Source organism: Equus quagga, chromosome 10 (genome assembly GCF_021613505.1).
Source record: "Equus quagga isolate Etosha38 chromosome 10, UCLA_HA_Equagga_1.0, whole genome shotgun sequence".
NCBI classification, from domain to species: domain Eukaryota; kingdom Metazoa; phylum Chordata; class Mammalia; order Perissodactyla; family Equidae; genus Equus; species Equus quagga.
The window spans coordinates 57,313,957-57,340,952 of NC_060276.1; the positions used below are offsets into that span (position 1 = coordinate 57,313,957).

Below are 26,996 nucleotides of genomic sequence, written 5' to 3' on the forward strand. Positions count from 1 at the left end.
AGTGGCAAAATCTGGGACTAGAACTCTTACTCTGAGAACCTTTTCTCCTTAGGCAAATCACTTAACCTTTCAAAACTAGATATGTATCTCCAAATTATTTAAGATATTGCAGACAAATTAAAGAAATCATAAAATTTTTGAATCATCAAATTTGGAAAAATCACAGGATTGACATTGTTAAAATTTTGTCTTGGGACAATTATGTTTGTATGAAGTACAGGACAAGATAATATTCGTGTTTTGTATTGCCCCAAAACACTTCAGAGCACGTGGCCTTGACACAATCTACTTGATAAAGTTTATAGAACGACAGTTAAATATATTCCAAATTTATTAGTCTCATACTAATAAACGAAAAAACTAAAAACTAGAAGTAGAGAAAATAACTGAGCAAGAGAAGTTAAATTATTTCATAATGATCATCCAGGTAAAGGTGTAACCCGGGGTTTTGAAATAACTTCCTCTCATCGAGGGGTTTTGATAAATATACATGGGTGACCTTAATGTGTAATTGAGCACTGCAAAGCCTTGAATTTAATTCGTAGAGTAGCTAAACATACCAAAAAGAAAATAGAAAGCTAGTGCCTCCACCTAAGTAAACACTCTAGAGTGGAGAGGGTCTCATAAAATTTTGGTGCTTAAGAGTTTCTGTTTGTCAGAAGGTTGTCAGTTTCCTTCTTTTCATTCCTTCCTTCTCTCCCTCCTTTCTTTTCTTTTTCCTTACTACATTCCTTCCTTCCTAGGAGGTGAGATGGTGTACAGTGAGTGCTACTCTTTTTTTTTTTCTTCTGCCCAATGTAATTCTAGTCACCACCCTCCAGTGCTGAATGGAGATGTAATCCACACTGACCTTTCCACCTCCCTGCTCTGCTCTATTTGTTTGCACTCTCTGCCTCTCTCCCTCCCTTTTTGTTTCCACTTTTCTTCTCTTTCCAAATTGCAGTTCAGCAGTGAGTGGGCTGCAGGGTAAGAATTGAGGAAGGTTGTCTCATGAAACCATTCTGGTTATTTTTAAAATTCCAGTATTAAGTGCCGTTGTTTTGTTTCTTTGTTTTGTATTCTTATTTGTAGACAGAAGTAAGTGACTAGAGACATGTATAGTAGGTTGTCATTGGAATCAAAATTTTAAAGATAAAAGGTCTATTAATACAGTGATAAGTCCAGTTAACAGTAATGCAAGACTACTAAAATTGCATTGTGATTCATATTTTTAACTTGTTTTAGCTTCCAATATATGTATGCAGTTACTTTAGTAAAACATTTAAAAAGTAGAAGATATTTCTTTTTTTTTTTGCTAGGGCCTCTCCACAATTTCTATTGTGGGCAACACAGGAAATACCACATACATACAGACAGACGATTGCACATATGCAGTTATGCTTCGGGAAATGGAATCTTCAGTTCTCTTTCTCCACATTAGCTTGTATATTTTTATAAATGCATGCAAGAGGTTTTGCACAGTGAATGACCCACTTATCTCTGTAAACAATATATTACTCATAAGCACTTAGAACATAAAGATAGGAGCTAATGTACTAGCTTATATCTCTAAAACATTTTTCTCTTATACTGAGGATATGGCAATCATATATCTATGATTTTCTAAGACTGTCTTACTTTAAAATATTCTGTCTTTCTGTCAGAACGTGCGTACTGGTTTCTCTTTCAGAAGTATGTTCGCCATATGTATTTTGAGCCCATTTCTTCCACTAAGTGCAGAGAGAGCAAGTAAGCAAAAATAAAGGCCTGTCTGTTGCCGCTGACAACACTAGAATTGTATCCTTCCCAGCTTTCACCATTCCCCAAAGGAGCGAGTGCCAGACTGGTATAATGACTAACAATTCTCTCGCAGCATTTGCCTGCCTAACATGGTTCCACAAAGGGCTTTCCAACCCTCGAAGCCAAACCCTCATTTTAATCCTGGAAATTCTATTATCCCCCTAGAATTTTGGTCACGCTGCTTAAGGCTCTGTCCCTGTGTAAACATTCAAATACCCCTTAAGCTTCATCACTGCCATACACACTGTAGTGTAGATTGAATGAGTTACTCAGTCTTGTCTTGCAAGTTTTGATCTTGATAAAAAAGAGTATGAATAACTTGAAGACACTGTAGAGAGAAGCTGGAGTCAGCACTGAAAGAGGGCAATACAAGGAGAAAAGGGAGGTGAAAATAGAGAGAGAACAACTATTATTGCTATTTATTCACTGAGGTAGCATTTATTGCCAAGCACCGAGGACCTCTATATTGTAGCCACAAATGGACTGGTGCAAATGGATGGTACTAGCCAATTCTGCATATTCTATCAGCTTGTTATTTGGATATTGTTCATTTTTAAAAGATTAGCTGGTTCCAGGAAAATTATCTTTATTTTTATCGTGTCATTGTCATTTTAGTTTTAAACTTTTCATTTGGATTATAAAATGAATCAGTGCTATTATGATATATCAAAAAGAAAGATAAAGTAATTGGAACACTAGCATTTATCTATGACCAATATATACATTTTCCTAAGGTTGTGTATCTTTTTTTTCATTCTTGCAGCAAACAGGACTTCGAGTCTACAGATGAGGTAAGTGCAAAAACAGATGAAAATCAAATATAAAGCAGATTATGATATTTGTACTAATAACATTGTTTTAGTTTGGTACCTTTATTAGATTGGAAACATAGGTTAGTGAAAGAAATAATGATCATTTTGCCTTTAAAATGATATAACCATTAGATCTTTGTAATGGCTGTAAAAGTAATAATAGTAAAAATAATAATCATTCACACAAAAAATGTTTTATCAGCTGCCACCTAATGATTTAATTTGGCCTTGCTTATCAGAACATTTAAAATTTCATTGACCACATACTGTCTGCTTTAGAAAAGTGAAATCTACGTTAATAAATAGCAAATTTAGTTTAATGTATTTTGAAACCTGTGTCCCGTGCCAAATAGCCAGCAACTTGACGTAAATTTTTTTCAAGTATTAATTCTAGTATACATGCACATTTTATTAATAATTACTTTTAATGGAATAAACCATCAAATAGAGAAATGCCTGATTTCAATGCAATATATAAAGCACAATGGCCTCTTTTATGTTACCTTTTATCTTTGTTTCCAATGTATTGATATACTGCATTCATTACCATAATTCAGTAAGTCCTAAATTAGGGAAGTACTGACTTCAATTCAGCTTTTCACTTAAAATTAGTTGAAGCTTCTCAACGTTGCTGTGGCAACATCATAATCTTTCAAAAGTCACCACAGCTTTATGTAAATTCTCCATAAACAATTTCATTTCCCCCAATTTTTGTTATTTAAAAAATTAGCCTCTAAAATGTCATATTTACCACCCAACAAAACTTTCAGTTGTTGAAAGATACACTGAAATGAAGTATTTAATGGGATTTAAGAGACCATCTTTTGTTCTTAAAAATAGGAATAGAACACCTGATTGGCTGCCCCAAGCTTTTTCTTAAAATGCCTGGAATTCAGGGTTCTTTCCGTAGTGTATGTAGTATAATTGATTTTTCAAAAGTAAGAAAGAACTTATAATGCTAGAAATGAAGTTTGTAGCAACTCTTGCCCTAAAAGTGGAATAATCTTTTGACGTCTCTAAAAATATGCCCTGCTGCATGAGTCTGTGGACTGCTGACCGTAAGATTAACATACTAACGTGTATCTGTTCAATGGATAAGCCTCTCTTTTCTTACAGTCAGAAGACATTGAATCTTTGATTCCTAAAGGATTGTCAGAGTTTACCAAACAGCAAATTCGCTATATTCTGCAGGTGAGATGAGGTCAAGAGTGGGCATGAGATCAACACTTAACAAACCACTACTCTGGGATGCTTCCTTTAATTAAGAACAGAAAGTTTCGAATAAAAATCCTGTTTCACAAGAGTTGATTATACTTCAATTAAACAGGTTGCATTATATAGTTTTTCAAAGTAGTCCATTTAATCTAAACTGTCAAATTTATATGTGTACAGTTGTCATAGTATTCCCTTATTATCCTTTGAATGTCTGCAAGGTTTGTATTGCTATCCCCTATTTAATTCCTGATATTAGTAATTTGTGTCTTCTCTATTTTTTCTTTGTCAGTCTTGTGGGAGGTTTATCAATTTTATTGATTTTTTTCAAAGAACTTAGATTTTAGTTTTATTGATCTCCTCTATTGTTTTACTGTTTACACTTCTATTGATTTTTGCTTTTGTGTGTATTATTTACTTCCTTCACTTCCTTTTGGTTTATTTTGCTCTTCTTTGTCTAGTTTCTTGATATAGGAAGTTATATTATTAATTTGTGACCTTTCCTATTTTCTAATGTAAGCACTTCATGCTATAAATATCCTCTCAGCATGGCTTTAGCTATGTCCCACAAATTATGATATGTATTTTCATTTTCTTTCAGTTCTACATGTATTTAATCTCTCTTTCGATGTCCACTTTGACCCATGGATTATTTAGAAGTGTATTGTTTAGTTTCCAAGTGTTTCGAGATTTTCCTGCTGTCTTTCTGTTATTGATTTCTAGTTTGATTCCATTGTGGTCAGAGAACACATTTTATATGAGATCAATTCTTTGAAATGATTAAATTTTGTTTTATGGTCAAGGATATGGTCTATCTTGGTATATTTTACATGGACACATGAAAGGAATGTGTATCTGTTATTGGATGGAGTGTTCTATAAATTCTGATTAGATTCTTTGGTTGATGGTGTTGTTGATTTCTTCTATATTCTTGCTCATTTTCTGCCAAGTAGTTCTATCAGTTGCTGAGGAAGGGGTATAGAAGTCTTCAGTTACAACTGTGGATTTATCTATTTCTCCTTTCAGTTCTCTCAGTTTTTGTTTTATACATTTTGTAGTTCTGTTGTTTGGTGCATAAACATTTAGGATTGCAATGTCTTCTTGGTGAATTGGCCCTTTTATCATTATGTGGTGTTCCTCTCTGTCTCTGGTAATTTTCTTTGCTCTGAAAGTCATTCTTGTCTAATATCAATATAGCACTCTTGCTCTCTTTTGATTAATGTTTGCATAGTCTTTTTTTCCAACCTTTTACTTTCAATATATATATTTTAATTTTCATTGTATTTGAAGTGAGTTTCTTGTAGAGAACACACAGTTGGGTCATGATTTTTTTTTCATGCTGCCAATCTCTGTCTTTTAATTGGTGTATCTGGACCAAGTTGTAATTCCTGATATATTACAGCTAGATCTGCCATTGTTATTTTTTGTCTTCTGTTTGTTCTCTGCTTTTTGTTTCCCTGTTTTCTTTGTCCTGCTTTTCTGTGGATTACTCGAACATGTTTTAGAATTCCATTTTGATTTATCTCTAGTGCTTTTGAGTGCATCTCTTAGTATAGCTTTTCTAATGCTTGCTCTAAGTATTACATTATATATAGCCATAACTTGTCCCAGTGTACTGGTATCAGTATTTTACCAATTTCAGCGAACTGCAGAAAATTTTTCTTCCTTTCTCTCTCTTTACCCTCCACATTTATAATATAATTTTCTTAAATAGGTCCTCTACATACATTGAGAGACACATCAGACAGTGTTATAATTTTTTGCTTCAGGCCTCAAATATAATTTAGAAAATGCAAAAGGAGAAGAAAAAACCTATTTACCCATATTTTTGCTTACCATATCATTTCTTGATCTTTTAAATTCCTTCTTTTATCATTTTCTTTCTCTTCAGAGAACTTCCTTCAGCCATTTTTTTAAGGTAGGTCTGCTAGTGACAAATTGTTTTCATTTTTCTTCGTCTGAAAATGTTGTGACTTCCCCTTCATTCCTAAAAGATATTTTCATTGGATACAGAATTTGCAGTTGACAATTCTTTTCTTTCAGTGCTTAAAAATGTTGTGCCACTTCCTTCTGGTCTCTATGGTTTCTGATGAGAAATCTGCTGTCGTTTGAATTGTCATTCCCCATAGTTAAGGTTTCTCTTGCTGCTTTCAAGATTTTAAATTTATCTTTAGTTTTCAGAAGTTTGATTTGTGTAGACATGGATTTCTTTGGGTTCATCCTGTCGGGGGTTTGCTCAACTTCTTGAATCTGTATATCTATGGTTTTTGTTAATTTGGGAAAGTTTTCAGGCATTATTTCTTCAAATACTTTTTCATCTCCATCTTCTTCCCTTCTAGGACTCTGATGACATAAATGTTAGATATGTGTTACACTCCCACAGGTCTCTGAGGCTCTGTTCAATTTTTTTCCAGTCTATTTTATCTCTGATGTTCAGATTGAATGCTTTCTATTGTTCTGTCTTCAAGGTCACTGATTCTTTGCTCTGTCCTTTCCATTCTGCTTTTGAGTCCATCCATTGAGGTTTTTTGGTTTTTATTCTTTAGTTATTGAGCTTTCAGTTCCAAAATTTCCATTTAGTTTCTTGAGATTTTCTGTTTTGTTGCTGAGACTCTCTATTTTTCATTTGTTTTAAGTTTGTAATTTCTTGTTGAGGCATTTTTATGATGGCTGCTTTAAAATCCTTGTCAGACAATTCTAACATTCCCGTTATTTTGATGTTGGCATCTATTAATTGTTTTTTCTTATCAAGTTGAGATATTCCTGGTCCTTGGAATGACAAGTGTTTTTTTTATTGGAATCTGGACATCTGAGTATTATGTTGTGACTCTGGCTCTTATTCACATCTTCTGCTTTAGCAGGACCCCTCTGATACTGAAACAACAGGGGGAGTGGGGGCACTGCTGTTATTGCCAACTGGAGGTGGAAGTCCAGGTTCCCCACTCAGCCTCTATTAAGACTAATCAGGGGAGGTGTTCCTTATTCCTCCTGGGCATGTGTAGGAACTATGGCTCTCTAGCAGGCCCCCAGTGATACCACCTTGGTTTGGATGGGGAAGAGTGCTTCATTACTGTTCCCCACTTGGCTTCCACTGACACTGCAAGGTGAATGGCCTCATTTCCATTGGGCAGTGATGGAAGTCCTGACTTTCCAGTAAGAATCCTCTAACATCACCTCAGCAAGGAGGTGAAGCAGTATTTCAATAGTGCTGGATAAGGTGAAAGCCTAGGCTCCCCTCCTAGTCTCAACTGACACCACAGTACTTGGGGTCTCATTTTTGCCAAGAAGGGATGAAAGTCCCACTTCTCTACCCTGCTTTCTCTAACACCAACCTGGTGAATGGTGTTGGTATAACTTTTAGAGCCTGGTGAGGGGGAAAGTCTAGCCTCCTTTCTTGGTCTTTGATGGTTTGGATGGGAGTAGAGTTGTAGGTTTCTTTTCTGTGGTGTTTGGCTGGAGTAGAGTGGTTATTATTTAAAAGTTCTTTGCCTTGGGGCTGGCCTGGTTGCGTAGTGGTTAAGTTTGCTTGCTCTGCTTCAGCGGCCCAGGGTTCACCAGTTCGGATCCTGGGTGCAGACCTAGCACCACTTATCAAGCCATGCTGTGGCAGGCATCCCACATATAAAGTAGAGGAAGATGCGCACAGACGTTAGCTCAAGGCCAATCTTCCTCAGCAAAAAGAGGAGGATGGGCAGCGGATGTTAGCTCAGGGCCAATCTTCCTCAAAAAAAAAAAGTTCTTTGCCTTACTAGGCTGCAATTTTCATGGTCCTTTGGTTAGAGAGAGCAGGCTTTTCTAAGGACTTTTGTTATCTGTATCCATTGTTGTTTCTGGGTTACTAGTTCCCCAACACCAGTCTGTGATATATGAAGCAAAAAGAAAACCCAGGAATTCACTTCTGTGTCATTCTTCAGATCTCAATATTCCTAACCAGACTTCCTCCTTCTTTTCATCTTTCAGAGTCTTTTAATGTTTGGTTTATACATAACATTCCAGGCTTTTAGTTATACCTACCAGGAGGAATAGGGAAAAGTATTTCTACTCCATCTTTCCAGAAATGGAAGTTGCCTGCTTTTTAAACCATTTTTATTTGAAGAAATGAGTTTAATCTAGTGAAAGGGCTTTTCTCCCTCCTCTTTAAAATTTGAGATGTTTCTATACTTCAAGGTTAAACTTAATTTGTATTATATTCTTCTCACCTCAGCCAAAATCTGTGCATTTGGCAGCATTCATATGGAGGTGCATCTTATTATTTGAAGGTTGACTGCCTCACTTTTTCTAATCTTTAAATAAAAGTAAAAAGTAAATTTGAGAATTTGCTCATAGATTTCTGTCTTGTGAGAAAGATGATACTTCATTATGGGAAAAATAATAGACCCTTGTTCTAATCACATAGCTATGATCTCTTCAGGAATATTGCTTGGATTACTTACGCATATTATTCACAAAATGCCCCTGTATCACTATTCTAATACTGCCATATCAAAAATAAAGCTGTTCATAAGTTTGCTTGTAGGAACAGAAAAATAAGATTACTATCATTTATATTGCCTGTTTTTAAATGTTAGTAAAATAAATCATCAATCATTTTTTTCCTCCAGATGAGGGGTATGTCTGATAAATCACTCCGGCTAGTGCTGTCCACATTCAGCAACATACGGGAGGAGCTTGGACATCTTCAAAATGACTTGACAGTAACATTTATTTTGATTTTTCTTTCCAAAGACTTTCTAGTTCCTAGCTTTGTAACATAGAAATCAATCCATTCAGTCTACATTTTTAAAATTTAATACAAAACAACAATGTTATGCTCACTCAGACATAGTTACTATCTTGAAAAAGTTAATTGGGGTTGAGAGAGGAGAAAAGAGCTGTCCAATGGAAAAGTGAAAGAAAGTTGAGTGTGTTTTTATTATTTAGTTTACCACTAAGGTAATTCAATGCTTAAAGCCAGGGAGTAGCTTGTAAAATTGGAATAATATGACTCATTGAATGTGAATTTCTCCCTTTTCTGTAATAATAAAGCATACTTTGAGTTTCTTTGAATACAAGAAAACTTCTTTCTCCAAGCACTTAACCCTTTCTATTTTAATTGATGTTCTTGGTGCCATCAGCTAGATGCATTCAGAATACTTTCCATATAATGAATAACTCCTTGAGGACTTTGGAGTGGTTTTTTTGTTTGTTTCTGGGTTCTGACGAACACATTTAGACTCTAATTTGAAAATTCACCACCTGCTGGCATTAACAAGGAGTCTTTGTAGATTGGGGGAAATCGTTAAAATAATTCAGAAAGTTCTGCCTCATTGCCCTTAGAATTAGTCAATACATCAAAATGTCTCTTTCAGTGCAGGTTTTTAAAGTTTCAGTCCTTTTGTAGTCCACATTTTGCTTAACTTTTAAGAATTCTGTTTTATTAACCAACTATAAATGAAACCAAGTGTGTATTTAAACCTTCCAATGTAAACAAGTCTTTGTATTATGTGACTGTTGACAAATTTCTGTAATTCTGAGTCATAAAAATAATTTTGCTTCTAGTCACTTGAAAATGACAAGATAAAACTTGAGAAAGACCTGGCATTCAAAGAAACTCAAATAAAAGAGTATGAAGAACTCTTGGCATCAGTGAGAACAAACAACCGCCAGCAGCAAGTAAGCTGATATTTTCATTGATGATAAACTAGATTGTTAGCTTTTCATATGCACATGGTACATTGGAGTTATGAGATACAATCCAGACAGAATTAAAATATGATGGAACAATTTGTTCATATGAGAAATGAGTGGCTTTGAGTGTTTCCAACGACTGAAAGCTCTCTCAAAAAAACAGATAAACTTATGTATTTTAGATATAAAGTATATACGGTCCACAATTATCTGTATTGTTGGGTGACAAGAATTGTATAAGTATTGGAAATCTAAGTTCACTCATTTATTTAATCTACTAACGTGTTGATGAAAAGGGTTTTGTAGATCTTAACACATTTGTGCAATGAATAAATGAATGAACAAACTCTAGAAGTGTTCTCCAGATGTCTGAGCAGAAACAATTCCTAGGAAATTGTAATGAGTCTCTAAGGCTGATCCCTTCCTAATCTTCACTCCCATGAAGGTCTGCAATTTTTTCTGTTTCCAGTTGTCACATAAATAATCTGGCATGTGGTCATTTTTGTGCCTACTAAAGGGCAGGATACAGTATGGTCAAAGAGTTGCAAGAATCAGATTGCTAAATTAGTACATGGAAAATTCATCTAGTCTTGATTCCTTCTCACTCAAGATAGGCAAGTCAGACTAGGAGCAAGAATCTAATAACTTTCATGGCTGATTTAACTTACCATTTAAGGGTAAATATATAAGAAAACTGGGCGTAGAAAAATATCTGCTTTATTTCACTAATTAATCAACGAAAAGAGCACTCTTACCCAAAAAGTAGAATCCATTTGTCTTATTTATTTGTGTCTTCTTACAGCAAGGACTTCAAGACTCAACCTCAAAATGCCAAGCATTGGAAGAAAGCAATCTCTCTCTTCGACACACACTATCAGATATGGAATATAGACTAAAAGAACTGGAATACTGTAAGCGTAATTTAGAGCAAGAGAATAAAAATCTTAGAACACAGGTATTAAAATTTTGTTTTAAATATGTTATTGCCTTGGTTATACTATTGTAACCCTAGCCTTGGCCATATATATATCCTATTCACCTTGAGAAAACAGACTGCTTTGACTGCTTTCTGATGATCTCAGATGCAATTAGGTCTTATTTCACTGCCGTTTGAGCTGCATAATGAAATTCCTAAAAATCTCTCTTGTTATTTCAATGTCTCATTTAATCATGTGGTTTTCACCTAATAATGTCTTGTAATATAATATGTATTTCTTTCATAACAATCCAATTACAGAAAGTTATTTTGTCTTGTGTAGGTTTCTGAGACTTGCACAGGCCCGATGCTGCAGGTTAAAATGGATGAGATTGGCAACCATTATATGGAGATGGTAAAAAATTTAAGAACGGAGAAAGATAGAGAGATCTCCAAGCTAAGGGTATGTTGATCCCATACTGCATAAATGCACAGGTCAGCACAAACTTTCTAATAGGATAATTATGATTTCAAGTTCAAAGCTACAAAGAAAAATCAACTGAAGGTAGAGTTTTAGGAATATACCACAGAACCTTTTGTTTAAATACATATATATCAGTGTGTATAAACTATTGTTAAATTGTTTTCTAATTTAGCTTAATCTTTTCTAGGAAAGCAAAGGAAGACATTAAGTTCAGGGTTTTGGTATTTAACTTTTATTTATTTTTTTGTGGCAGGAGAAACCCTTTATGATCTTGCCTAAAGTATGCTTATGCAGGCAAGAGATTCCAGCAAAGCCACAGGTGGATTCATAAAAATATTCACTTGACTTTGAGAGATGATACATAGCAAGAACTTTGTCAAGCACAAGGGTAAAAATGGTGTTGAATTATATACCTGTAATTGGCATCAAAATTAGGGTGATATTTGTGAGAATAAGTATACATTGCCTTATCTTGTAATTCTGGGTCAAATAGACAAATTCTTAATTTACTGGTTCTTAAATGTAGTTAAAGATACTTAAACATTTTAATGGAAAAACTGACCACAGATTTTTCTCTCCAAATATCACTGTACACTCTCTACCAAAAATCAAAATGAAACAAAATATAATTTGTTCAAAAGCCTACTGATTTTTCTAGCAGATTTCCTCCACTGGTTTCTCTTCCATCCCAACATTACCAATAACACTTTAACCCAACAGTCATCTATGAACACATAATGCAGTAAAGAGGAAAACGGACAGAAATTGGAGTCAGAAGACCTGTTTTGGAGTTGCAACTATGTTGTTTATTAGCTGTGTGACTTTGTGTTATTTGACCTCTCTGGATTTCATTTACCTGTTTTGTAAATAAGGATTATAATACTTTTTTCACAGGGCTGCTGTGAGGACTGAGATAAACCATGCAGGAGGAATATTTTGTGAACTGCAAATCTCGATAAAATATTAGTTACTATTATTAAGTTTTCCTTAATTAGTATTTGAAGGAGTCTAAAGTGCCTGTTTTCTTAGCTTTATTTTAATTCTTGTGGCGTAGGACTGTTACTTAGGTAATGCCAAGCCCTAAATAAATAGTAAAGGCACTTTTAAAAAAAATGAGAAATTCCTAATTGGCATTTCAATTATATTTTACATTCATAAAACTCTATAAATGTTTATAACTATTAGTATTTTGCTCTTCATTTCATAACTAGCTGTATGACTTTATGTCACTTCACCTCTCTGGAACTCAGTTACTCATTTTGTAAATGAGAAATTCTTATTTCTTTTTAAATACTTAGACTCAATTAAATCAGTACCAAAAAGATGTTTCAAGAAGAGAAGGAAGTTTCAGTGACTTCCAGTTCAAGCTTCATGAACTGACAAGCTTGCTGGAAGAGAAGGATGCTCTTATAAAGCGTCAGTCAGAGGTAAGAAAGGAAGGAGTAGGGGTGGAGAGGAACAATACAACTCAGTCCTGTAGGACAAATGCTTCCTATGAACTAGAAAAAGACACATTTCCAGGACTCACTTTATTCAAGAAGTAGAATATAAGTGCCTGGGAAAAAGTAAAATATTCATATTTCAGGAGAAATAATTCAAATGAAAGCTAGAATTGAAGCAAAAAATAAGTTCTATTGTGCATTTAATATTTTTAAGACTGATTTTATACTTCATTAGGAGTGAAACTCTCAATAAGACTGTGAGCTCCTTACTAGATTATTAGCTGCTTCAGCAAGAGGCTGTGTTATAGTCCTCTCTACCTGTAGCATGTAGCCCAAGATCTTATAAAATAGGTACCGAAGGAAAGAACCACCAAAAATGGTGGTTAACATTGTATTGCTGTTATTGAACAAATGGTACTTGTGGTAACCTGCAGTGATGGACTTTCTGTTAGGAAATAATACCTGCTTCCATATTGAAGTTTCAATACTTTTCTGCTAATGGCTATACTTTTAAGCATTTTAGAACAAAATCTTTCATATCTTCATCTTGAGAGCCATGCCCATTCAATCTCATGTTATCCCTCAAATATAGAAATCCTATACCAGTTAGTGGATTCCTGCACAGTCATATAATGTAACTTATTAGGTACCATGAAGCAAGAATATATGGTATTCAACAAGTGGGATTAGAACATTCTTATTTCAAGGCTAAAAAGAAAAGAAAAAGGTAATTATTCTTAGTAGCCTTGTTAAATGATCGAACATACTTCTTACCTAATGTTTCTACTGATTTCAAATGATTATATTGTCTTTTATTTGTAAGGAACTGTCGAAGTTGAGACAAGAAATATATTCATCTCATAACCAACACTCCAGTGGTGGAAGGACTACTATTACCACTAAAAAGTAATGTATTTTTAAATGAAATTTGAATATGACTTTGGTTATTATACAAGTTACAGCATGTTTAATTGATATATATACCCCTAGACAAAGTTTGGTGTTTTCTGCAGGCCCATAATTCTATTGAAGAATGAATATTCACAAAAAGACATAGCTACTATGGTCAATAAAATTCTGTAGCAGACCTTTCCTGTATTTACAATATATTAAATACAATGAAAGTGCAAAGCAAATAATCAGTTGTTTAATCAACCATGTTAGTCAGGACTCTTTCAGTTGCACATGCTAGAAACCCAACTGACTGGGAATTAGTTAATTCACTTAATTGGGATCACTCAGTGTCCAGATGCATTTGTGTGCTCAAAATATGTCTTCAGAAATCTGTCTTTCTCTATCTCTTGGTTCTGCTATAGATGTCATTCTTAGGCAGGATCTCCCCTCACAGTAGCAACGTGACTACAGTTTACATCCTAGAAATTTAGCAAAACCAAATAGAAAGTGACTCTTTATGAATAGCTCCAGCAAAAGTCTAGATTATTTATTTCATATACATGTAATAATACATAATGTGGTCTTTTGTGACTGGATTCTTTCACTTTGCATGATTTCAAGATTCATCCATGTTTCTATGTTTCAGCATGTGTCAGTACTTCACTGCTTTTTCTTACTAAATAATATTCCATTTTATGGATATACAACATTTTATTCATCCATTCATTAATTGATGGACATTTAGGCTGTTTTCAATTTTTGGCTATTATGCATACTGCTATTGTGAATATCTGTGTACAAATTTGTGTGGACATATGTGTTCATTTCTTTTGAGGTTATACCTTGGAGTGGAATTGCTGGGTCACATGGTAACTGTATGTGTAACTTTTTGTTAAAAGTTTTCAAAAAGTGTTTTTGAACTGTTTTCCAAAGAAGCTGCACCATTTTACATTCCCACCAGCAGTGTATGAGGGTTCCAACTTCTTTCCATCCTCCGCAACACTTGTTATTGCCCATCTCTTGGATTATAGCCACCCTAAGGGGTGGGAAGTGGTATCTCATTGTGGTTTTGATTTGTATTTCTCTAATAATTAATGTTGATTAGTATTTATTCTTGAGCTTATTGGCCATTTGTATACCTTCTTTGGAGAAATAACTGTTCAAATTCTTTCTCCATTTTTAAATTGGATTATTTTCTTTTATTCTTGAATTGCAAGAGATATTTACATATTCTGGATACAAGTCCCTTATCACAGATATGACTTGCAAACGTTTTCTTCCATCTCATGGGTTGCCTTTTCACTATCTTGCTAGTATCATTTGCAGCACAAGTTTTTAATTTTGAGGAAATCCAATGCATTTATTTTTTCTTTTCTTACTTGTGCTTTTGGTATCATATGTAAGAAACCATTACCTAATTCAAGATCGTGAAGACTTACACCTATGTTTTCTTTCAAGAGTTTTATAATTTTATCTATTACGTGTAGATCTATGATCCATTTTGAGTTAATTTTTATATAGTGTGAAGTAGGGTTCCGAGTTCATTCTTGTGCATAGGGATATCCAATTGTCCTAGCATCATTTGTGTAATATACTATTCTTTCCCCGATTAAATTGACTTGGGATCCTTGTTGATAATCAAACAACCATAAATGTAAGGATAAATTTATAGACTTTCAGTTTTACTCCATTGATCTATTTGTCTGTCTTTATGCCAGTACCACACTGTCTTGATTACTGTAGCTTTTTTGTTAAGTTTTGAAATAAGGAGTGAGTCTTCAAACTGTTCTTCTTTCCAAGACTGCTTTGGCGATTTTTGGTCCTTTGCTTTTCCATATGACTTTTAGCATGAGTTTATGAATTTCTATAAAAAATCCTATTGAGATCTTTGTAGGAATTTTTGGAATATGTAGAAAACTTTGGGTATTATTGCCATATTAGCAATATTGTCTTCTAATCCATGAGCACGTGATCCTTTTCCATGCAGATCCTCTTTAATTTTTTAAAGCAGTACTTTGTAGTTTTCATTGCACAAGTCTTACATTTCTTTTTTAGAATTTGTTTCTAAGTATTATATTCTTTTGATGTTATTGTAAATAGAATTGCTTCCTTAATTTTATTTTCAGATTGCTCATTGCAAGTGTATAGGGTTAAAATTGATTTTTGTGTATTGATTTTGTATTCTTTAACCTTGCTGAGCTCATTTATTAGTTCTAATGGTTTTATTGGATTACTTAAAAATTTCTATATACAAGATCATGTCATTTTCAAATAGAGATAGTTTTTTACTTCATTTCCAATTTGGATCCAGTTTATTTATTTTCATTGTCTAATTCCTCCAAAACCTCCAGTACAATGTGAAATGGAAGTGGCAAGAGTGGATATTCCTGTCTTATAGTTTGTGTCTCTCAAGGAATTTGTGCATTTCATCTAAATTGTTGAGTTTTTTGGCATAAAATTGTCATAATATTCCTTTATTACGATTTCAACACAAGGGCTTTTTTTTATGCTTTCAAAACAAAGAATCTCTTTTAAATTTTTTTATTGAGATATAATTGACATATAACATTATATTAGTTTCAAGTGTACAATGTAATGATTTGATATATGTATATACTGTGAGATGATCACCACGGTAAGTCTAGTTAGCATCCATCACTATACAGTTACAAATTTTTTCCTTGTGATAAGAAATTTTTGTTGTTGTTGGCAGTGGTGAGGAAGATTGGCCCTGAGCTAAGATCTGTTACCAATCTTCTTCTTTTTGCTGAGGAAGATTAGCCTTCAGCTAACATTGGTGCCCATCTTCCTCTATTTTGTATATGGGATGACGCCACAGCATGGCTTGATGAGCAGTGCATAGGTCTGTGCCTGGGATCTGAACCTGCAAACCCCAGGCCACCAAATTAGAGCATGCAAACTTAACCACTATGCCACAGGGCTAGCCCCAAGAACTTTTAAGATTTACTCATTTAGCAACTTTCAAATATAATAGAGTAATTATTAACTATAGTCACCATGCTGTACAATATATCCCCTAGACTTATTTATTTTATAACGAGAAATTTGTACCTTTTGACCACCTTCACCCATTTTTTCCACCCCCTAGCCCCCACCTCTGACAACTAGCCATCTATTCTCTGTATATATGAGTTTTTGTTTTCAATTTCACATTTAAGTGAGCTCATATGGCATTTGTCTTTCTCTGTCTGAATTATTTCACTTTGCATAATGCCCTCAAGGTCCATCCATGTTGTTGCAAATGGCAGATTTCCTTCATTTTTATGGCTGAATAATATTCCATTGGGTGAGAGTGTGTGTGTGTATGTGTATATATACGTGTGTGTGTGTGTGTGTGTGTGTGTATAAAACACATTCGTTTTCTTTATCCATTCATACACTGATGGACACTTAGGTTGTTTTCATGTGTTGCCTACTGTAAATAATGTTGCAGTGAATATAGGGTTGCTGATACCTTTTCGAGTTAGTGTTTTCATTTCCTTCTGATAAACACTCAGAAATGGATCTCCTATTTTTAGTTTTTTGAGGAACCTCCATACTGTTTTCCATAGTGACTGCACCACTTTACATTCCTACCCACAGTGCACAAGAGTTCCCTTTTCTGCACATCCTCACCAACATTTGTTATTTCTTGTCTTTTTGATAATAGCCATTCTACAAGTGTGAGGTGATATCTTCTCTTTCTTGATATTAGTAAATTGTATGTTCTTTCTTTGCTAATCAGTCTGGTTAGAGCTATATCAATTTTAGTGATATTCTTGAGGAACCAGTTTTTGCTTTGCTTTTTCTCTACTATTTTCCATTTCATTGATTTCTTCTCTCATCTTTCTTTCTTATGTTTATTTTCCAGTTAATTTTCTCTTTTTTCCTAATTTCTAACCTGGAAACACAGGTCATTGATTTTAGACCATTTTTAATACAAGCTTTTAAAGCTATAAATTTCCACTTAAGCCCTGCTTTAGCTGCATCCCTCAAATTTGATAAGTTGTGTTTTCATTTTGCATTCAGTTCAAAATATTTTTTAATTTCCCTTTTCATTTGTTCTTTGATCCATGCGTTATTTAGAATTGTATTTTCTAGTTTCCAAATCTCAGAGATTTTTCTACATATGTTATTGATTCCTAATTTATTGCCATTATGGTCAGAGAACATACTTTGTATTGATTATAATGTTTTTAAATTTATTGAGACTTGTTTTGTGGCCCAGAATATGGGCTCTCTTTGTAAATGTTCCATGTGCCTTAAAAAATATGTGAATTCTGTTGTTGATGGGTGTAGCATTTTATAAATGTCATTTAGCTCAATTTGGTTAGTAATGTTGTTCATGTCTTCTATATCTTTACTGATTTTCTGTCTACTTATAATATCAATTATCTTGGAAGGCATGCCAAAATCTCCAACTATAATTGTGAGTTTGTTTATTTCTTCTTTCATTATATCAGTTTTTTTGCTTCATGTATTTTGAATTTCTGATAGGAGGTGCATGAACATATAGGACTGTCATGTTCTATTGATGAATAAACACTAAGGATTGTTACATCTTGTTAATGAGTTGACTCTTTTATCATTTAAATGATCCATTTTATCTCTACAAATGCTTAATATTCCAAAGGTTACTTCATCTGATATTAATATAAGTACTCTAGCTGTCTTTTGATTACAGATTGGATGACATATTGGTTTCCATTCTTTTAGTTTAATCTATTAATTTATATCTAAAGTTGTTTTTTAAATAAATAGCATATATAGTTGGGACTTGTGTTTTTATCCAGTGTAACAATCTTTGCCTTTTAATTGGAGTGTTTAGACCAGTTGTATTTAATGTGATTATCTACATGGTTGAGTTTAAATTTACCAGCTTGCTATTTGTTTTCTCTTTGTCCCATATTGTCTTTGTTCTCCTTTTCCTCTTTTCTTTTTTCCTTTTAGATTAATTGATCATTTTTCATTATTGCATTTTATCTATTTTATTAGCTTATTAGGTATATTCCTTCTTTATGATTGCTATAAGGCTTACAGTATTCTTCTTTCTTATCCAGTCTACCTTCAAGTAATATTATACTTCATCACATGTAGCGTACAAACTTTATGATAGTATACTTCCATTTCCCCTTCATGATCTTTTTGCTATTTTTGTCATATATATTTACTTTTACATATATTATAAACCCCCAAATACATTATTATTTTGCTGTCAATAATCAATAATTTTTTAAAGAAATATTGACAATAAGAAAAACAATGTTTTAAATTTACCCACATATTTATAATTCCTGGTACTATTTTTTCTTTTACTTAGATCCAAATTTCCATCTGATATCATTTTCCCTCTTCCTGAAGGACTTTAACATTTCTTGTCCTACTGCTTTGCTGGTGAAGACTTCTCTTGACTTTTTATGTCTGAAAACAGTCTTAATTTTGCCTTCATTATTCAAAGCTATTTTTACTGTGTATAGAATATTAAGTTGATAGTTTTTTTCTTTCAGTACTTTAAAGATGTCATTCCACTGTCTTCTGATAAGAAGTTTGCTGTTAATCTCATGATTTTTTCCTCCTTAAGTAATGTTCCTTTTTCTCTGGCTGTTTGTAAGATTCTTTATCACTGGTTTTTAGCAATTTGATAATGGTTTGCCTCTGTTTTTCTTCATCTTTCTTTTCCTTGAGGTTCACTGAGCTTCTTGGATCTCTGTGTTTATAGTTTTCATCAAATTTGGAAACAGTTTAGTCATTAGTTCTTCAATTATTTTTTGTCTCCTGCCAATCCTGTAAGACTTCAATTACAACTACATGAGGGCACCTGATATTTTCTATCGCTAACTCATACTCTGTACATTTATTTCAGTCTTGTGCTTTATTTTGGATAATTTCTCTTGATGTCTTCAAATTTAATAGTATCTTCTTCAGAAGTGCCTAATCTGTTGTTAATCCCATACAATATAATTTTCATCTTTAGAAGTCAAATGTAGATCGTTATATACTCCACTGTTCTCATCAAGTTCATGCTTTCCTCTACCTTCTTGAGTATAGATTTTATATAATTTTTATATTTCTAATAGATGCACCCTTGCCTACTTTTTTTATTCTGTAATTTCTTGATCTGTTTCTACTAATTTATTTTTGTCTTCATTATTAGTCATATCTTCTTGCTTCATTGCATGCCTACTAATTTTTTATTGAATGCCACATATTGTGATTTTACATACTTGAGTTCTGGATTTTTTTTTGGTATTACTCTTAAGTACTTTGGGGTTTTGTTCTGACATGAAGTTAAGTTAAGCTACTTGGAAACAGTTTAATACTTAGATGTCTTGCTTTTAAACTCTGTTAGAACAACCTGCAGTCTAGAACTAATTTCATCCCATTACTAAGGCAATACTCTTCAGTAGTCTCTGCCTGATGCCTCCTGTATTGGGCAGTCTTTCCACTCTTTATAGTGGAATACACACTATTCCCTTCACCATGTGAGCTCCAGGGATTTCCAGATTGCTCCTTACCAGTGGTTCTTTCCTCAGCCTCGGTAACTTTTTCACATGCATACACTGAGTAGTACTCACCCAAAGACTTGTGGGGAACTCTCCGCAGGTCTCCTGACATCTCTCCATCTATGTAGCTCTCTTCTGTCTGGTATTCTGCCCCACAAATTCTGGCTGCACTGGCATACCTTTACTCGAAATTCTGTCACCTCAACTTGGTAAGACTGCTGGGATCTGTTTTGGCTTTCATTTCCCTATCCTGTGACCAAGAAAATCTCCATGGAGTGAGCTAGGCACTTGTAGAGCTTATGTCATTTGCTTCCCTTCTCTGGGATCACTGTCTTGTGCTGCCAGTGGTCCATCATTGCCAGAGCAGAAGTACCTCCCTCTTGCTCTCTTGAAAATAATAGTAGTAAATCTTTGCACATTGAGAGGGGATTTTCTTTTTAGAAAGAGTTAAAAGTCATTCAGAGCCAAGTTAGCTTAATAAGGAGAATCAAACTAAGAGTGACTAAAAAAGAATAAAAGTTATTTTCTTGTACAGCTTGTAACTAACTTTTTTTCTGTATAGGTACAGGACACAATATCCAATCCTAGGCCTCCTGTATGATGACTATGAATATATACCACCAGGTAGTGACACACAGACTATTGTGATTGAGAAAACAGAAGACAAATGGACTCGTGTAAGTTCACTTGTGCATTTCTAGTCCTTCTAGGACTACAAATTTACATATATTTTCTATATGACAGCCTTCAAAAATTGTGGTAAAATATCAAAATGAACTAAAATCTTAGAGTTTATTTTTTCCTTTTAAGACTATTCCATGCTTCCCTTGCTGAAATATACTAGGAATTAAGAAACTTTGGAATTCTTCATACATAGGGCAATATAATTGATTATGTAAACTATAATAAATTAGCATGAGTTTTACTCCAAAGAAGAAGATGATTAACATTGGCAATATACTAATTTTATTTCCTTGCATATCTTAGGAATTATTGAACCGATTCCATTCCAATTTCAAAAAAACTCATTTTTTCTAAAGCAGGTAGAAAATGTTATAGACAATTATGGAGGAGAATGGAGGATGAAGAGGAGGCATGTTTTAATAGAATTTGTCTCACAATCTTGAATGTGGTATTTATTACTGTAGATTATAAATTTTTAGGATTTTGAAAGAGAGGAGCTGTGTCTGTCTTTCTCACTAGATTGTAAGATCCTCCAGCTTTAAATCCCACAGTTATAATGAGGCTGAAGAGCACTTTAAAGGTCATGTACTCTAATATCTATCTTCTACAACATCCTCCAAGATAACCAGTGACACGGGCCTTAGCATCTTTTTAAGTAGCCCAATACATTGTTAATTGTAATTAGCAATGGGCTGATTAATAAAACTCTCTTCTTATAAAGGACTGAAAGCTACATTCCTAAAACTTTTAATTATTGACCTATTAACTTTTAAAGTGGTAAACGTTAAAACAGGGGATATATATTTCCCTAGCACAGTGGTTCTCTACCCAGGGCAATTTTTCCCCCTAAGGGACATTTAGCAATGTCTGGAGACATTTTTGGTTTTCACAGCGGGCAGATAGGTACTATTGGCATCTGGTGGGTAAAGGCCAGGGATGCTACTAAATATCTTACAATGTGCAGGATAGTTCCCCACAACAAAGAATTATCCAGCCCAAAATGTTATTAGCATCAAGGTTGAGAAACCCTGCTAACACAACAGAATGGCCTTGGGGTTTTTTTCTTCCTAATTATACACTCCTACACTACTGCCAAGAGATTCTAATAGTAAGCCATTGATAGTGATGTGAACTATGATATCCTTCAGGTGCAATGGACAGAAAAAAGGTTGAGAATCTCAGCTCCAAAACCACACAGAATCTGACTTTAACACTGTGAAAATGACAGCTTTGTTTTGTTATGTTAAAAACTGCTTAGGTACTAAAAGCAGGTAAAACTAATCTACAATTATTAAAGTCAGGAAGTGGTTATTCTTGAGGGTGGGTACTGATTGACAGGGAGCATAAGGAGGACTATAGGGTACTAATAATGTGATGTTTCTTCATCTGGGTGATGGTTGCATATGCGTGTTCAGTTTGGAAAATTCATTTAGCTGTATACTTATATGTGCACTTTTTCTATATGTTTATTATACTTCAGTAAAAGTCTTAAAATGCTTAAGTATACTGTGATGAACAATAGATAAATATACAAATGTCAGTCAATTATTCTGCAGAACCTTCTGAAGAACTTTTAAAATTGCAGATTTATAGTTAATAAAATACTGCACATGTATAGCTAATAAAATTAATCTGTTAAATAATTCATTTGAAAAATTATCTTTTGGTCGAACAAGCTCAAATATTTGAGTAAACAAAAAAAATTAGGAAGTTTTTAGCTCTGACGCCCTTCTCTAACAACAATCAAGCCATCAATCTTGTATAAATGGTTGTCTATCATCAATGAAAGGGACCAACATTTAATAATCCCAAAATAATTTCAGCTTTGACATATGTTGTGTTTATTAGGTCATTAATTAGTTGAGAATTACTTACTACTAATTATTAACTCATAAAAGGTACTTGATGGCCCAAGAACCAAATGAGCAGCAAAGGAAAGTCAACATATGATTTAAAATTTGTCCTTCAGAAATGATTTGATGCTCAACTTTAAGACTGAGAAGCAACTGCTGCTACTAATCACATGTGCCCCAGAGGTGGCATCAATGTGAGGACCTGCCAACTAAAAGATCTACAGAATAGTAGTCATTACTTCTCTCTCAGTTGCAAATGGGCAGCAACAAAAATCAAACCTGGTATCTGAAGGGACTAGATACTGATAGCAAATTCAAAATATATTTAAGTATGTTCACAGATGATACATCTATGTTAATAAATATTTAGAGACGTTTGGACATATTGAACCTCTAAATATGACACCAAGGAGGAAATCCACTCAATCCTCCCACTTTCCTGCTAAAAATCATTTGAAACATATACCTTGACTAAAGTCAGATAAACAACTTTTCATTGAATATACATATAAAAGAGTACCACAAAAGTGCAGTACATTTCCTTTGGTTTTATATATATCAATTTAAACCATTTTTCACAACTGTGTGCATACAACGTCTTAAATAAATTATGAACCAATTATAAACTTTTTTTTCTTTTCTAGCCATGAATGAATCTCCACCTAAAAGGAGTTTTTATGTGTCTGCATTAGTACTTTGTTATTTTTCCACAACTAAAGGCCAATCAAAATTTTGAACCATGCTACGACCCAGCAAATATAATGGAATGAATGAGTTCTGCAGATGACAGTTCCTCCAGCCATTTATGAGGCCTGAATCCTTTCCATCACATTTTGGTATTCAATATAGCAACAGACGGTTTGTTTAAACTTCAATTGCAGACACTGTAGGACATAATCCACTACTTTTCAATAGAGTGCTTCTTAGACACTGAATTAATTTGTTGGGGTAGAGATTTTACAAGTTATTCAATTAGAATATTTTCTCTTATATTAGATGTGCAATTCAGCTACTGTTTTTAACCACAAAAAGAGGCGGAAGACTATTGAATTTAAAAAAAAGACAGTTTAACTAGTGCATGGTACATAGGTATATAAAATATAAAAGCATATATTTGCTTTTCTCACACTAAACCTTGTGACTAAAATAGATGCTTTATTGCATGCTATTTATAACTCTTGGAGACACAACTAAATCAAAGGTGATGGTTAATTTCATTTAGCAGAGAAGTGGGATAATATGTTTTTAAATAACTAAATCCACTATAGTGTACATTATGCTATTATAGTTCTAAGGACATATCAGTGGCTTGGAAAATCTGTTCTTTCAAAGCATATCATCACCAAATGAGCCCACTCATTTCCTTAGAAACATATAACACTATATTGTAGTAGTGGGTGGAAGGAAGGTGGGCTTTTTTTATAGCGGTATACAAAACATAACATTGAAATATTGCATAAGGCTTAGGGAATAAAAATAGCAACAACAAATACTCGATATCTATATCCTACTTGGGAGAAAGAAATTTTAGAGTATTTGATTTACTTAGAAGATGGTTGATTAATTGGGTTCTAATGACGTTACAAAGTGAACACAAGTATTTTCTAAATACTATAGTAGATAAGAAGGAAATGTCTTAATTTCAACCCCTCTGGTTAAAGTTAAGAATTAAGTAAAAATCAAAATGTTTGAATTTTACACAGTATAGATTAAGGCAACAAATATATTTGGGTGACATGTGAATGAGGTTTTGCACTGAAATATCTCTGCAAATATCTATATAGAATTCTGTCATGCTTTGTAATTATATTCTAATAATTATTCATTATACCAAGAAACTGTTAAGATAGGAACAGATGAGGCACTACACTAAATCAAACCATAAATGAGGAGAAAAATGCTTTTAATGCTCTCCTATAAATAATCAAATAAGTCTGGATATGAAGCTAAAAGCGTTTTTCTTATCTTAATACTTTGACTAAAATGTTAAGCTCTGATGTGGGCTGATACGTTTTCACTTTCATCAATATTTTGTGATAGAAAATGTTAATATTCTTCATGAGCTGTATAGTCCTTACATTTTTTCCCTTGGTGTAGGAACAGGGCACTTTCTCCTCTGCTAACTACTCATGTATGTGACTGTAACAAAATCATGCCATGTTATCTACCCATTACGTAAGATATGAATGGAAGTTTTTAGTAGCCTAATAGAAAACTGCCACCCTATCTGTTTGAAAATTAGAATGTGTGATTTTCCCCAAAATACTCTTAAATAAAAATAAATGTCCAAAATTGGGGGCAGTTAAGAAGTCAGCACTTCATTGGCTCACTTGATCCATGCATACTGAGTGAATGGGGGTCATAACAAAGTGATTATAGTTAACAAATGGAAATGAGTGTATTTTTTTTTTCGAATTTGTGATTAAGACCAATAGAAATAGTAGTGATGTTTTTCCCTCTCACAAGTTTCCCACAGCTTCTCTCTGAAAATTGCAAAGATATTGTCAGGTGAGGAATGCCTGTTTATCTAATTTCTATTCCAATATGTTTCACTTTAGATGCTGAATAAAATAGAGACTGTGCAGTGACATGCAAAGTAATTTAAGTGTCTAAATAAAATATGTGAAGTATCTGTATGGTCTTTGTGGAAGTCTTAATAGGAAATATGCAGGATGGATTTTTACCTTAGCTGTATATTTTTGTCAGGAAGTTATCATCATGTGAATGCTTATGTTAGAGTTAACAAGCACTAATTTAAAAAAACCAACTTCCTAATGTGGAATACTATAGACAACACTTTAACGTAGTTGGACCTCAGGTTATGTCAGGTTTTTGCTTTAAATGAAAATTTCTTTGCTTACAAACCTAGTCTTCTAAGTTCTTTACTCACTTGTTTCAAACCTGATTCCATAAAGCGTTCTTCCCATCCTTATAATGGTGCTTTAATTGTAACACTTTTTCTTAACATAAACAGTACAAAAGGAACAAAGTAAAGCTTGAAAAATTGCATCTCACCACCCAATTTAGATCACCTTAACAAAAAGCCATTCTCACTTTGTTCTCATTATTGTAATCTACAAAGATGACATGTAGACATAATTCTTTTGAAAAGTAAATAATAAGATGTGAAAAGACTTCCCTACAAGGTACCACTCCCCCACCACACACCATCACTAAATTTATTGGATTACCATAGTACTTTTTGTCCAATAAAAAAATACAAAGCATTTCATGCTCATCCTAGGATAAAATAGTAAATATAATTTTAAAAAATGAAGAATGTAATAACAATTACATCTCTCTTAATAAAACTTTTAATATTTAGTGACAAAATAGGACATAGTACTTTTGAGTCTTCAAAGGAACACTGGAATTGTTATGACATAATTACATAATAGCCAGGCAGTCTTGGTAATCTCCTTGGATTGGTCTTTTGTAGATGAGATGCTAAGTCCAGGGTCTTTAGGTTTGGTTTCTGATCCCATTACATTAAAATAATTATTAAAGTTTATGTTCCATAAATCATTTATGTTGAATACTCCTAGCTCATGTGTGCCAAGATACAACAAACCAGACCAATTTCTCAAAATGGGAGAATACATAGACTTTTTGAGGTACTCCCCTTTAGGGGTTGATGAGCCAGGCATTTTATGATGGGTAGGTGGTGTTCGGATCTAGGATTAACAGAGTTTTGGAGTCAGATGGGAGGTGACTGAGACTTACATTATGGGTTAAATGGGATAGTTTCAATAATGCCAACTGGTCTGGATTCAAAAATGTAGCAGAGTTCCCTTTGGAATAGTTACTTGGGTAATGCTCAAAGAGAAAGGCATAGTAACTCTAACAAAGCAGTTGAAATCATTTTTAGTTTGGGCTATCTAGTGCTAGAGGCTTGACCCTACAAATTCAGTTTCTTCTGTGGGGCCTCCAGATTGCCACTAACAGTAGCCAGTTCTTATCTAGAATTCAAGGTTCTTAGAAACCTTTCTAAACCACCTATCAAATACACAAGCTAATTCTTTTGGAAGGACAGGGTGGAGCTAAACAAAGTTAGGAGGATTCTCCTATCCAATGATATTCTAGGGTTCTAATCTAGTTCTGTATTTTCTCTAAATGGACCCTTACTAGTCTTAAAAACCTTATTGGATAGAATTCCAAGTCTAGCCACTTTTTTCTTGATTTTCACAAGGAGAAACAGAAAGATGTGAACAAAAGGATTTTTTTGTTCCTCTGCCTTCACGGGAGTCAAGTTGTTTTTTTCCTGGAAGGAGGGATATTTAAGATTAAGAACTGTGCTGTATCTTCCTTCAAAAATTCATAAAAAGACGTCTGGGATTTACTTCAAATTAAACCAGTGGAAGAAGGGGGCTTCCAAATAAACCAATCAAGGGCAGGTGGGTGAAGGGAGCAGTGAAGAATATAAATGAAACAAAATTGGTCACGGAGTGACCATTGTTGAAGCTGGGTTATGGCTATATAGGGGTTCACTATATTCTTCTATTTCTGTATGTGGTTGAAAATTTTCTGCAATAAAAGTTATGTATCTATCATACATATCTTTAAGAGCTCAAGGTTCAAACTCATGGTTGTCCTGAATGATACACGAGTTCAATTTGAGAACTCTGAGTAAGAATTCCAAATACTTCCCTCTCCATCATGGTACAGGCCATTTAGAGGTGGCAATCATACAAATCCATCTCCACATAATGGCCCTGAACTGTTCTGGAAAAATGCTTTTTTAGTAATTCCC

General features: G+C 33.8%; 1 protein-coding gene across 4 annotated transcripts in view; it reads left to right on the forward strand.

Moving 5' to 3' along the window:
• POF1B (POF1B actin binding protein) overlaps window positions 1-24,878 on the forward strand; it is a 76,731-nt gene extending 51,853 nt beyond the window's left edge. For 3 of the 4 annotated variants that reach the window (XM_046672595.1, XM_046672597.1, XM_046672598.1), the window contains exons 8-16: window positions 2,543-2,570; window positions 3,708-3,782; window positions 8,405-8,497; window positions 9,342-9,455; window positions 10,273-10,425; window positions 10,730-10,849; window positions 12,169-12,297; window positions 13,136-13,218; window positions 20,272-20,410. In XM_046672595.1, coding sequence (XP_046528551.1) covers window positions 2,543-2,570; window positions 3,708-3,782; window positions 8,405-8,497; window positions 9,342-9,455; window positions 10,273-10,425; window positions 10,730-10,849; window positions 12,169-12,297; window positions 13,136-13,218; window positions 20,272-20,410 — 934 coding nt within the window. Of the gene's footprint in view, window positions 1-2,542; window positions 2,571-3,707; window positions 3,783-8,404; window positions 8,498-9,341; window positions 9,456-10,272; window positions 10,426-10,729; window positions 10,850-12,168; window positions 12,298-13,135; window positions 13,219-20,271; window positions 20,411-22,890 lie in introns of those variants that run through there. The other variant, XM_046672596.1, reaches the window with a different exon arrangement.
• The last annotated feature ends 2,118 nt before the right edge of the window (window positions 24,879-26,996 follow it).